General features: G+C 41.2%; 1 protein-coding gene across 2 annotated transcripts in view; it reads right to left on the reverse strand.

The window, feature by feature from the left end:
- The window catches only part of ANO10 (anoctamin 10), a 228,083-nt gene that overhangs the window by 57,236 nt on the left and 158,168 nt on the right, over positions 1-12,679 (reverse strand). For both annotated transcript variants that reach the window (XM_030830240.3, XM_030830239.3), the window contains exon 12: positions 1,187-1,303. In XM_030830240.3, the coding sequence (XP_030686100.1) occupies positions 1,187-1,303 (117 nt within the window). The remainder of the gene's footprint in view (positions 1-1,186; positions 1,304-12,679) is intronic.

Consider the following 12,679-nt stretch of genomic DNA (forward strand, 5'->3'; position numbering starts at 1 on the left):
ACAACGAAGAGTAGCACCCGCTCGCCACAACTAAAGAAAGCCCACGCGCAGCAACAAAGACCTAATGCAGCCAAAAATTAATTAATTTTTAAAAAAGATACACACACACTCCTGTGTTCATAGCAGCACTATTTACAATAGCCAAAACATGGAAACAACCAAAATGTCCACTGAAAGATGAATGGATAAAGAAGATGTGGTCCATATATACAATGGAATATCACTCAGCAATTAAAAGAATGAAATAATGCCATTTGCAGCATGCATGGACCTGGAGATGATCATACTGAGTGAAGTAAGTCAGAGAAAGACAAAGATATGATCTCACTTATATGCAGAATCCAAAAAAAAAAAATGATACAAATGAACTTATTTACAAAACAGAAACAGACTCACAGATTTAGAAAACAAATTTATGGTTACCAAAGGGGAAAGGTAGGTGGAGGGATAAATTGGGAGTTTGGGGATTGACATATACACACTACTATATTTAAAATACATAACCAACAAGGACCTACTGTATAGCACAGAGAACTCTGCTCAATATTCTGTAATAACCTAAATGGGAAAAGAATCTGAAAAAGAATAGCTATATGGATATGTGTAACTGAATCAGGTTGCTGTACACCTAAAACAAACAACATTGTACATCAACTATACTCCAATATGAAATAAAAATTAAAAAAAATAAACACAACTGAGGGACTTCCCTGGTGGCACAGTGGTTAAGAATCCGCCTGCCAATGCAGGGGACACAGGTCCGAGCCCTGGTGTGGGAAGATCCCACATGCTGCGAGCAACTAAGCCTGTGAGCCACAACTACTAAGCCTGTGCTCTAGAGCCCATGAGCCACAACTACTGAGCCCATGTGCCACAACTACTGAAGCATGCGCGCCTAGAACCTGTGCTCCACAACAAGAGAAGCCACCGCAATGAGAAGCCCGCGCACCGCAACGAAGAGTAGGCCCCGCTCGCCGCAATTCAAGAAAGCCCGCGTACAGCAACGAAGACCCAACGCAGCCAAAAATAAGATAAATAAGTAAAAATTAAAAAACTGGAATCTTCTATACTTATTTAAACTGGTAACTTCAAGGCTGAAGTAAAAGCTGAGAGTGAGTTCTCTGACTTATGTTTCCTGGCATTTGCTAAAGAAATACATTTTTATTTTCAGGACAGTTGCCCTTACCTGCTGCTTGAGTGCCTCCAAAGATTCAAATTCCAATCTGGCCAGTTTCATCTGGATATGCCGCGGCTTATCAGGTATGGCAAATGCAAGGATGAACTTCAAAGCCAGGAGTGCATGCTGAAAACAAGAGCACACGTTACAGGGACACATTAGACCATGTGGGCGAGGAGACAAATTAGCACCTCAACACCGTGATCCTTCTCGTTAATCTTGGGTCACTTCTAATTACTGGCCTGTGATGTATCACAGATCAAACAGGTCCATGAGTTATATTTAATCCATCCCACTGTGGCCCATTCAAGAATTATGGACTTACTTTGCTTTATTCTTTTAAAATCAGTTATTCCCTTAAAATGACACCATATGCTACTCTCAGTGAAAAATAAAGTTTATTCTGAGAAGTCTCCCACCAAATGCTTTTTTTAATGCATGTCTTAATCCCCAATGTATTCAGTGTGCAACGTGTGCAGAGCCAAACGCTGCTCTTTGTGTAACAACATCCTCCCCTGTGCTGTAGTTCAGGCTGAGTTACGTGGAACGTGCATGTGCCTTTTGGTGCCTTGTCTCCTCTGCATCCCCAGTAGTGTCTGGTGCAGTTTCTTTCATGAAATGACAATCAATAAATATTGATGCGTTGATCGACTGTAAGGTGCTACCTTGTGTTGCGGACTCCACATATTGTGAGGCAGAAATGCATACAGAAATGTAGAGTGTATCCTTTATATTATGTAAAACGTACCCTTTGTAACATGGGAAACTTAGAACCTGGCTATTTTATTTCCCTTCTACACCAACACCATACAGAGGTTTTCTAACATAATAATATGAGGTTTATAATTATGCTTCTTTCTCTGCAGAAATAAGCCAACAGGACTGCTTCCCCTGGTAAGCCTGCTCCTCAGATGCACAGCCTCGACTCAATGTTTCTCTAATTCTGCCTCCATCCTGTGACCCAGGATCAAGACCCACAGGAAGCTGAATGATCCTTAAAGTTGCCTCTTTGATGACAGCACGAATTACTAAATATTAAAGGCTGGATAATACATTTTAAAGGTAGGAAATAATTAAAAGGCATTAAGAAAACCAGTGAAGGAGATGGAACAGGCTGTAAGAAACGTTGCATTGAATTATTGACAGAAAAGGAAGACAGCTGAAAAAAAATAAGTGAATTCCTTACTGTGATATTTTCAAAAGGGGGATAAAGGATAAATAACATGTGGACATCTCCTGGGAGAAGCATGAGATAATGAAGGAAATCAGCATCGTGCCGGAACAAGCAATAATTCAATACAAAAACTTGAAAACCGGCAGAACCCCAGGGAAGGCCAGGCACTGCCTGGTATTAGCAGGAGATCTGGAGCGGACCAGGGATGGGCAGTCAGGCACTGGAAGATACTGATTAGGTGTCTACAGTGTGAAAACAAGAAGAGAAAACAGATGACATCATGTGTTATAATTCTGAACTAAGTGAACTGAATTAACAGGAACCTGGAGATAATCAACAAAGAACAAATGAATAATTTAGAAAGAGCTATACTGTCATTATTTCATTCCACTGGAGCACTGAGATATCACTTTATATAAGACTTAACCTCTTCAGTAGAATTGTTAGACAAGAAATAAACAAATTAGTGAATGGAAAGAAATCCGTATTTTTCAGAAACTGTGTGTCCTCAAGTTGCCAGAGCCCCACCGTGACCCGGTCACTGGCCCCATCCCATCTCTCTTAGCAAATCTGTCCCCATTTTCTCTTCTCTGGAGTCTCGGGAGGAATTATTGAGAAAGGAGAGCCTGTCAAGCACTGCCCTTACAGGGGACCTGTAAGATGTGTCAACTCTTCTTTGGGAACCAGGACTGGCTGCTGGGTGACTGGGCAAGGCTGCCACAGACCTCGGTGCTCATAGTTTCCATAGGAAATGTTCATAAAGCTCTCCTGAATTGAAAAAACGTTGGTATTCATTAGACAGTTTTAGTTAAAACAGGAAGTCATTTTAACATGGTTAAAACACTTATGCAGCAACGAGCTTTTATGAGTGGTTCTCTATGCTTTACTTCCCCCCAAATATTCTATAATAAATGCTTTTAAAAGCCCATATGGAGAGAAATCATTTTCTTTGGAACTACACTTGCAAAAAAGTTCCTAGTAGACCTGCTTATTTCAAGCTTTTCACGTCCCACGTAACAACCCCAGGGTCACGCTCCTTGAAGAGCCCCGCAAGCTGCAGAGCCGGCACTCTTCACTGGTTCCCACGCCACCAGAAGCCAGCAGGGCAGTAGCCCTGTGTCCATTGCTCCATTCATGACTGCTGTGCTTGCCACTGCAGCGAAAGCGCTGATGTCCTGGTGCACAGTCTAGGTGGGGAGATGGGTAAGGACAGGCCATCACAACGCCACGCGGGAGTGTTACTGGCAGGGTACACACATGAGACCACGAGCGCTTGGACCAGCAGGTCAGAGAGGGCTTGCTGAAGAAATAAGTTTGAACAGAGACATGATGGATGAGAAGGAGTTAGCCAGGCAAGGAGAGGGGGCTGAAGTGCTTCCAGAGAGAGGGCAAACGGACAAAGGGATGGGGGCTGAAAAGAGAGGGGCTGCAGAGGCAACCAGGAGCCCGGGCACACAGGCAGCAGAGGAGGCGCTGAAAGCATGTACACAGGAATGACTCAATCAGATTTCTCTGTCTGTGGCAAGGGGCGTAGACGAGTGTGGAAGTGCAGGCAAGTGAGCAGGGTGGCCTGAGTGTGCGTTAGAGCAGTGGGGCTGAAGCTCCAGGAGTGACTGGAGGGCTCGTTAGCAGCAGACTCGCCAGACCGCCATGACTCATGCACTGAACTGAGAAGCACAGGACGGGGGGCAGGCCAGAGGGGAGAAGGGGTCTGCGCGGGCTGTGGATTTTCAGATGTCTGTGGAGTGTCTAAGTGGACACGTCCAGCACGCAGTACGGTAGCGGAGTCAAGGAGGCAGATTTGGGTCACTGCTGCATGTGTGTAAGTGGCAGATAAAGCCATGGGAGTGGACGAGATTTGCAAGGCTGTGTGGTGAGAGAGAGGAAAGACGAGATGGCAAGACGATGGCAGAGGATGGAAGTGGGGGAACCGAAACATGCATGATGAGCGAGGGAGAGGGGCCAGCAAGAAGCCTGATAAGCAGCAGGTGGCAACTGGCAGAAATCTAGGAGGTTCTGGAGTTTCAGAAGCAAAGGGGAGAGAAAGAAGCCAGTCAAGGAGGGTGTCGGAGGGTCAAGTACATGAAGCCTGAGGGAGAACATATAGGTTTATCCACCCGGAGGCCTCTGGTGACCCTGGTGGGAGTGGCTTCGGCTGAGTGGTCGCAGAAGCAGGACTCAGTGGGCTGGGAAGGGACTGGCAGGCAAGGCTGGAGGAGGGAGGTGCCGACCACAGGGTTCAGAGAGTCTTCCTGCAAAGGAGGGGTGAGGGACGAGGGGGCACCTGGACAGAGACCTGTGCTGGCCAGGTGTTTGTTCTTTAAAGGTATAAGTCCTAAACATGTTGAGATGCTTTGGGGATGGAACCAAGAGAATGGCCAAAGGTGAAGCTCCTGGAAGAAGTTCCAAGGCACAGAGCCAGGCTGCTGGGCCAGGGAGGGGCTTAGCCAGAAACAGGGGGTCTGAGGTGGTCCCTGTCGAGGAGAGAGAGCTGACCACGAGGGACAGAAGCATTTAAGGGCACTAATTTGAGACTTAAGAATTTTAAAACACATTTATTGCTTAGAATATGCAATTCAATACTTAAAAATGAGGAAGGAGAGGTGGGAATTACACATCGCGTTCTCACTTTTCTTTCACAGAGTTAATCGCAAATCATCATTAAATATCCTTTCCTCAAAACAGATAATCGTAATCTTCAGCAGAAAGAAAAAAGTGTCTCAGAGAACAAAATAAAAATGCCAACTTTCTTAACTAGATTGGAAGAAATATCAACATCTTCACAATGAAATTTTGTTTGGATGGTAGCACTTTGGGCAACCTCTTTATCTTTAGTCGTTAACAGACATGCATTACTTTTGTATGGGGTAAAAAACACTTATGTGAAAAAGAACGCAGGGATTCCACTCATTTAAAAAACGAACTACACGTGCCCTGCCAGGCTCCTAACCCACCTGGCCACCACTGCCCACATGCCCAGTAAACAGACCCAGACCAAACAAACTGCAGCTCAGAGAGTCTGGCTTTTAATCGGGAGTCCAAGAAGCCGGCAAAAGCAATCACACATTCTGCAAATGACTGAGCACAAGGATGCAGGGCCAGACAGCTTCAGTGGTGGCCTTCTCCCACCTTACCCATCAAAACCTCGTCACACTGATTTTTTCCCCCCACTTTGCTACACTCTCAGAAGTTTCACCAATTTTAGGTTTATGTGGCGTAACACACACCATCTTTAAAAAGGGAAAATATTCTGGCAGGGTTAAGAAGCATCACTGTTCACAGATACCTGTTAATTAATTAGCTGGCGTTAGCAAACACTCTCTCTCTGTACTCCCCCTCCCCAGTAACCTTGAGACCTTGGGAGTGGGGCGGGGAAGGCAACACAGGGTAGCAGCTTCAAGGAAGAGGGGTAAAGAGAAGCAGAGGAACCAACATTGTCTGAATGATCAGGAAGGGATACATTACCCCCCTCTTTCTTCTTAGTGGGTTCTTGTACCCAGGATCCAGAATTCAAGTTGAGCATCATGATGGATTTAAATAAGCTTTTGTAGTCTAGCCTAGAAACCTAAATAACATTTATAGCACCGTGCTTCAAAAGATTAATTTTTAAAATCTCGCTTATATTTTTCATACAGAAAATCTGTTTCAAGGCTGGGAACTACTTTACACTAACTGAACAGAGGAAAAAAATTGTGAAAAGAATTTTAGCTATTTTTACTTGTTTTCATAAATAAGAGAAAGCCTAAGACAAAATACAAATGTGCTCAGATTTGAAGAAAAACACACTCAAAATGAATAGCTGGGTTGGCTTTTCATAGCCTCTTTATGAAAAGAGAAGACATTTTATGGGCCATGATGGTGATTCTTCACCAACGATCTTCCTTTAGAGTGAAACTCACAAAATTTATCCTAAACAAAGTAAAGGAGAAGAGAAACAGTGAGGGGTGGGGTGGGGAGATGGGCAGAATTTTTAAACTAATAAATACGAAGAAGTTGGCTACCCATGACAATATAGTTCAGGTAATGATTATAGGGTGTCTTGGTTGGGAAAGGGAGAAAGAACGGGACCAGAGAAAACTGACACTCAGAAGCTACGTGTTTTCTGGTGCCAGCGGTAAAGTACTGCCCACTCCACCATCACTGAGTCGCTCACCTGTGGTCACTGCACGGCTGTCAGACTCTTGGGAGTCTCGTGCCAGGTGCACAGAGAGTGAGAGGAACCCTTTTATTTTAAAAAACTAGAAAATTCATGATACGATCAACAGTAGCAGCTGTGTTTGTAGCAGTGTGTCCCCAACCCTGTCTCTTCTGAAATAGAATATGCAAATTAGAGTTGAATTCATGGAATTCTGAAAAGTTAATTTGATTTCTACAGTGGTAGGTCTGCCACATTACCTCTTTCCATTCAGAGCTCACTGAATAAAAGAAAAGTCCTTCACAAAAGCATCCTCTGCTGATTATCGGACAAACGAAATGTGAAGTACCAATTAATAAGAAATGATTAATGAAGCTGAGATTGAAAAAAATTATGGAATTAGGCTCTTAAGGAAAAAAAAAATCAGGGATTTTCATTTTAAGATGGTAGATCAAGCATGCACATGTACTTCTTCTACCTCCCCAGGGTCCCCTGAAATGACAGAAATATAATCTAAAAAGAACAAGACTGGAAAACAAGAGAATTTTCCAGAACTTCTGAATATAGAACTTATGGAGTAGAAAGTGCTGCTCAAGTCTCCTGAGACACAGGCAGGTCCTCCCAAAGGAGCCTCAGAAGAAGATGTCAGATTCAACCCCACAAAAGGAAAGGATTGGGGCAGGGAGTCAGCACCAAAGTGAACACATTAAAGAACTACCTTCAGAAAAGCTGGGGCCACAGGAAGCCCTTTCTCATGCCACCTTATAACAGACTGACTGCAAGTTCTACTGTTGCACTAAAGCCGAAAAACTGCCCTTTAAAGAAAGCATGTGATCTTCTGGGAGAGTTCCTTGTGTGGGGTTGCCAGGCCCAAGAGAGAAGCTGAGCCTAAGGTCGTACCAGACTCTTATTTAAAGACTTGGAGACCAGAGTGATGTCAACTGTATGACAGGATAGGAAGTCCCAAACCTTTTTCCCCCACAGAGACACTGACTTAAGAACAACATACAGTCCAAAAAGCCTTCATGAGAGCTTCAGAAAACAGCTAAGAAGCTACAGTACTCTAGGGAAGCACAAAGCTAAAAACAGCTGCTTTAGAATGAGTGAGTAAGAAAAGCTGTTGGATTTCACCTATGATAACCTTTCCTCCAAGCTGGCACAGCTCAGCACAACTGGGAGAAAACACCCAACTTGTGAATAGAGACGTGTAACATACTTTCAATGTACGTTCCATCTTTTCAAGGGACTTCCCTAGGAACTGGTTTCTGTCTCATTAGACTCAGGGCACTGGAGAGGATCCTGCATACTGTGGATGCCTGGGGGGCCAATAAAAACAAAGGAGAGATTGCTGAAATACCAGAGAACCTGCAGTACTGAAGACAGAGACCAGAGGGAGGAAGAGATCACAAACTCCTAAAAAAGAAGCCAGCAGACTTCCCTACTTGGGAAAATACATGCACAAGCCTAGAAAAGACACATCTCCAGAATGTTTGAGACATTCCCAGAATCTCTAGCTGGGCTGACTGATGGAGGTCTTTGCCTGTATGAAGCTAGTTTGTGAAGACTGGGAGAGATGGCTGTTTTTTCAAATGCCCAAATCTCAGCAAAAAAATAACAAGGAACACTAACAAACAGAAATATGACACAATAAAGGAAAGTAATAAATCTCAAAAAAAGACCCTAAAGAAACAGAAATCTACGAAGTACATGACAAAGAATGCAAAACAATCATCTTAAAGAAGCTCAGTGAATTATAAGAGAACACAGACAAGTAACCGAAATCAGGAAAATGATGTGTGAACAAAATGAAAATACCAACAAAAAGATAGAAACTATAAAAAAAAAAAAAGAACTAAACAAATTCTGGAACCGAAGAATGCAATAACTGAATTGAGAAGTTCACTATATGGGTTCAGCATCAAACTTGTTCAAGCAAAAGAAAGAATCCTTGAACTCTAAGACAGGTCACCTGAAATTACTGAGTCAGAAGAGCAAAAAGAAAAACGAATCAAGAAAGACGAAGAAAGCTCAAGATACTTAATGACATCGGCAAGTATTACCAATATATGCGTTATGGGAATCTCAGAAAGAGAAGAGAGAGAAAGAGGGAGAGAGCTTATTTGAAGAAATAACGGTCCAAACCTTCCCAAATGTGAGGAATGAATTGGACATCCAAATTCAAGAAACTCAAAAGACTCCAACTCAGATGAACCCAAAGAACCCCATACTGAGATACACTGTAATCAAACCATCAAAGGACAAAGAGAGAATCTTGAAAGTAGCAAGACTGTGTCACATCATGTACAAGGGAGCTACCGTAAGATTATGAGAAGAGTTCTTAGCAGAAAAAAATATAGGCCAGAAGGGAGTAAGATGATACATTCAAAGGGCTAAAAGAAAAACCCTGCCAACCAAGAATACTATATCCAGCAAAACTGTCCTTCAAAAATGAAAGAGAAATAAAGACCTTTCCAGATAAACAAAAGCTAAGGGAATTCATCACCACCACATCTGCCTTACAAGAAATATTAAAGGGAGTCCATTAAGCTGAAAGGAAAGAATGCCGGACAACAACACAAAAGCATATAAAATTATAAAGCTTTCTGGTGAAGGTAAATAAATAGACAAATACAGTACACAGTAATGGTGGTGCGTATATCACTTTTCATTCTGGTATAGAATTTAAAGGATAAATTCATAAAAATAACTATAACTATAAAATTGTGTAATTTGTGACATCAATAACAAATTGGAGGGGAGATGTAAAAGAGTAGACATTTTGTACATGACTGAAGTTTCTATTATTTTAAAATAGATTACTATATATACTATAAGATGTTTTATGTACTCTCCATGATAACCACAAAGAAATACCTATAGAAAACACATAAAAGAAAAATGAGAAAGAAATCAAAAACAAGTCACTACGAAAAAAAACACAAAGGAGTACATCAAGAGAGGCAAAGGACAAAATAACTATAAGATATACAGAAAAAATGAATAAAATTGCAATAATAATTTTGTTACTACCAGCAGTTACTTTAAATGTAAATAGATTATATTCCCTGATCAAAAGACATGAGAAGCTGAGTGGATTAAAAAAATAAGATCCAGGACTTCCCTGGCACAGTGGTTGAGAGTCTGCCTGCCAATGCAGGGGACACGGGTTCGTGACCCGGCCCGGGAAGATCCCACATGCCGCGGAGCGGCTGGGCCCGTGAGCCATGGTCGCTGAGCCTCCGCGTCTGGAGCCTGTGCTCCGCAACGGGAGAGGCCACAACAGTGAGAGGCCCGCGTACCGCAAAAAAAAAAAAAAAACAACCCCCAAAAAACAAGATCCAACTAAATGCTATCTATAAGAGACTCACTTTAGATGTAAGAACACATGCAGGATAAAAGTGAAAGGACAGAAAAAGATATTACATGCAAATGGTAACCAAAAAATAAAAAGAAAGGAAGCAGAAGTGGCGATCTTGTATCAGACAAAATAGACTTTAAAAGACTGAGATAAGAGACAAGCGCATTATACAATGACAAAGGGTCAATTCACCACCAATAATTATATATTGTTAACATTGGAGTACCCACATATATGAAGCAAAAATTGACGGAACTGAAGGAAAAAGTAGACAATAATGCAATAATAGTAGGAGAGTTAAATACCCCACTCTCAATAATGGATAGAGCAGCCACACAGAAGATCAATAAGGAAATAGAGGACTTGAAGAACACTATAGATCAACTGTACATAACAGACATGGACAGAATTCTCCACTCAACAAGAGCAGAATGCACATTCTTCTAAAGCACACATGAAATATTCTCTAGGATAGATCACCTATTAGGCTACAAAACACATCTTAACAAATTTAAGAACATTGCAATCATATCAATTATCTTTTTAGACAACAATGGAATGAGACTAGAAATCAACAGCAAAATGAAAACTGAAAAATTAAATAAGTGAAAATTAAACAACAAACTCTTCAACAACCAATGGACCAAAGAAGAAATCAAAAGGGAAATTAGAAAATTTTTGACATAAATGAAAATGAAAACACAATATACCGACACTTACGGGATTCAGCAAAAGCAGAACTAAGAGGGAAAGTTATTGTCTTAAACGCCTTCATTAAAAAGGAAGACATATCTCAAATCAGCAACCCACTTTATATCTCAAGGGACTAGAAAAAGAAGAACAAACTAAACCCAAAGTTATCAGAAGGAAGGAAATAATAAAGAGTAGAGGGACTTCCCTGGTGGTGCAGTGGTTAAGGATCCACCTGTCAATGCAGGGGACATCCCTGGTCTGGGAAGATCCCACATGCTGCAGAGCAACTAAGCCTGTGTGCCACAACTACTGAGCCCACACTCTAGAGCCCGCAAGCCACAATTTCTGAGCCGCATGCCACAACTACTGAAGCCTGTGTGCCTAGAGACCGTGCTCTGCAACAAGAGAAGCCACTGCAATGAGAAGCCCGCGCACTACAACAAAGAGCAGTCCCCACTCGCCGCAACTAGAGAAAGGCTGCATGCAGCAATGAAGACTCAACACAGCCAAAAATAAATAAATAAAATAAATAAATTGATTAAAAAAAAGATTAGAGCGGAAATAAATGAATTAGAAAACAAAAAGCAATAGAAAAAAAATCAATGAAACTAAGAGTTGGTTTTTTTGAAGACCAACAAATCAACAAACTCTTAGCTTGACTAAAAAAGAAAAAAAAGGCTCAAATAACAAAAATCAGAAATGAAAGGGTAGACATTATAACTGATGCCAGAAATAATAAGGATTGTAAGAGACTACTATGAACAATCATATGCCAACAAATTGGATAACCTAGAAAAAAAACGGATAAACTTCTAAAAACATACGAACTACAAAGACTGAATCATGAACAAATAAGAAGTCTGAATAGATACAGAACTAGTAAGAAGATTAATCAGTAATAAAAAATCTCCTAACAGAAAGCCCAGAACCAGATGTCCTCACTTGAGAATTCTACCAAATATATAAAGAGAAATTAACACCAATCCTTCTCAAACTCTCCCCACAAAATATTGAAGATAAGGGAGCACTTCCAAATTCATTTCATTCTCTGAAGTCAGCATTACTTTAATACCCAAACCAGACAAACTTACTACAAGAAAAGAAAACTACAGACCAATATCCCTGATGAATATTGATGCCAAAATCCTCAACAAAATGCTAGCAAAGTGAATTCAGCAGCACACTGAAAGGATTATACACCATAGCCAAGTAGTTTTTATTTCTGGAATGCAAGGATGGTACAACATATGAAAAGGAATCAATGTTATATAACACATTAACAGAATGAAGAAAAAAACATGATCATTTCAATCAACGAAGAAAAAGCATTTGACAAAATTCAACTTCCTTTCATGATAAATACAATCAACAAGAAGAAAATAAGGAAAGTACCTCAACATAATAAAGCCCATATATGAAAAGCCCATAGCTAACAACACACTCAATGGTGAAGAGCTCAAAGCTTTTCCTCTAAGATCATGAACAGGCAAGGATGACCTCTCTTACTGGAAATTCTAGCCAAAGTAATTAGGCAGCTGCTACAGAAAACAGTATGGAAGCTAAAAATAGAATTACAATATGATACAGCAATCCCACTTCTGGGTATATATTCCAAAAAAAAAAAAAGGAAAGAAAGAAAAGAAAATAGGATGTTTAAGAGATATTTGCATACCCATGTTCACTGCAGCACTTACTCACAATAGCCAAGAAGTAGAAGCAACCTAGTCCATGAGTGGATGAATGGATAAAGAAATTGTGGCATATACATATGGGGGAATATTATTCAGCCATTTAAAAAGAAGGTAGAGAGTTTCAGTTTTGCAAGATAAGAAAGCTCTAGAGATCTGCGGAACAACAACGTGCATATTGTTAACACTACTGTACTGTACACTTAAAAATGGTTAAGATGGTAAATTGTATGTTATGTGCTTTTTCCACAATTAATAGACTCACAGGTCAAAAATCCCAACAATCCCCCCTACCAAAAAAGAAAGCCAAACAAGGAGGGGTACTGCTGCCCAGGATGGCAGACACTCAAGTTCTTCAGACTCAGAGTGAGGTCAGTCAAATCCCTGGGTGGCCAGTCTGTTCCCAGCTCATGAACCTCCCAGGGACTCTCCTCATGTATTGATAGAATCTCCT

The sequence above is a fragment of the Globicephala melas genome, chromosome 11 (genome assembly GCF_963455315.2).
Source record: "Globicephala melas chromosome 11, mGloMel1.2, whole genome shotgun sequence".
Lineage (NCBI taxonomy): Eukaryota > Metazoa > Chordata > Mammalia > Artiodactyla > Delphinidae > Globicephala > Globicephala melas.